Here is a 1,181-nt window from a genome sequence, read left to right on the forward strand (position 1 = left end):
CCACCAAGACTCATTAAACCTTCAAACCATTCTTCCATGTTATTTTGATTAAATGTATTCATGTCTAATTCATTTTCATCTCTCATCATTGTTCGCAAGAAAAAGGATATATACGACAACCCGTACACTGCGTGTTTGGACATTTCAGCCTCCACACTTTTGCGGTCAGGCACATTAATTCCACTAGGAACTGATGCGGCTAACGATTCGCAGTATACGTCCAATAGCTGGTCCCATCGATTTAAACGAAGCTGTCGGTCGGTATTGAGGAATAAAAAGAATGACAAGTCAAGAGCTAGAGATCCATACCTAATATTAGTATGATCTAATAAAATCGTAGCAATTGGTCGATTATCGTCATTGTACTTGAACAAGATGTTATTTCGACAGAAGTCACCATGACATAACACCGATAGGGGACTTCTCGTGTTCATTGTTCGGCGTAAATTATTATCAGCATCACTAAAGAACTCCAATAATTTTTTAACGTGTACGTTATTATGATACTTTTCTGGATTTCGCTTTATCAACCGGTTAATATCTCGTGGTCCGAATTTCTTCATACCATTTAATCTAACGATCCACTGATCGGTTCCATCTTCCCATTGTGTTTCCTTAATATCGTCCATCAATTCCATGAATCGTTTATTATTGTTTTGTTTGGCCGTAAATGACATACCGTGAAATCTATAAATTATAAAATATCATCTTAAAAAATTTGTTTTATTTACATAAAATGGATTTCGAAATATTACTTGATACAGATAAATTTATTTCTAACTTATTAATACCAATGAGGAGATAATAGTCAAACAAGAATTTTATCAATAATCTCGATATCTTACACACTAATTTTGGTAATACTTTTTAGGTATATTTATTAATATATATATTGACCACTTTAATTTAATGATAAAAATTTTCAAATTATATCAGATTAGAAAATAAAGAAAATGTAATATACATTTTATTAATTTAAATAATATTGAATATAATTTAACAAAAAAAAATAGAAATACAAATCATAGAAAGTCAAGCTTACATATTTTTACTTGAAATAATGTGTAATTAAACATTATACGTATAATTAGAAGGTTATCAAGGTTTTGTCATATGTTTACGGTTTAAATAATTATGATATATAACAAAAAATTATTGCATGACTTTTCTTATTACTATCC

General features: G+C 29.5%; 1 protein-coding gene across 1 annotated transcript; it reads right to left on the reverse strand.

The window, feature by feature from the left end:
• Window positions 1–5: 5 nt before the first annotated feature.
• On the reverse strand, window positions 6–692 carry LOC126910009 (uncharacterized; the record flags this gene model as incomplete). The annotated part of the gene is made up of 1 exon (XM_050692409.1): window positions 6–692. A coding segment is annotated over exon 1 (672 nt), but the record flags the coding sequence as incomplete, so codon positions are not given.
• Between the last annotated feature and the right edge of the window lie 489 nt (window positions 693–1,181).

The sequence above is a fragment of the Daktulosphaira vitifoliae genome, unplaced genomic scaffold (assembly GCF_025091365.1).
Source record: "Daktulosphaira vitifoliae isolate Bord-2020 unplaced genomic scaffold, ASM2509136v1 Scaffold_2987, whole genome shotgun sequence".
In the NCBI taxonomy this organism is placed as follows: Eukaryota; Metazoa; Arthropoda; class Insecta; order Hemiptera; family Phylloxeridae; genus Daktulosphaira; species Daktulosphaira vitifoliae.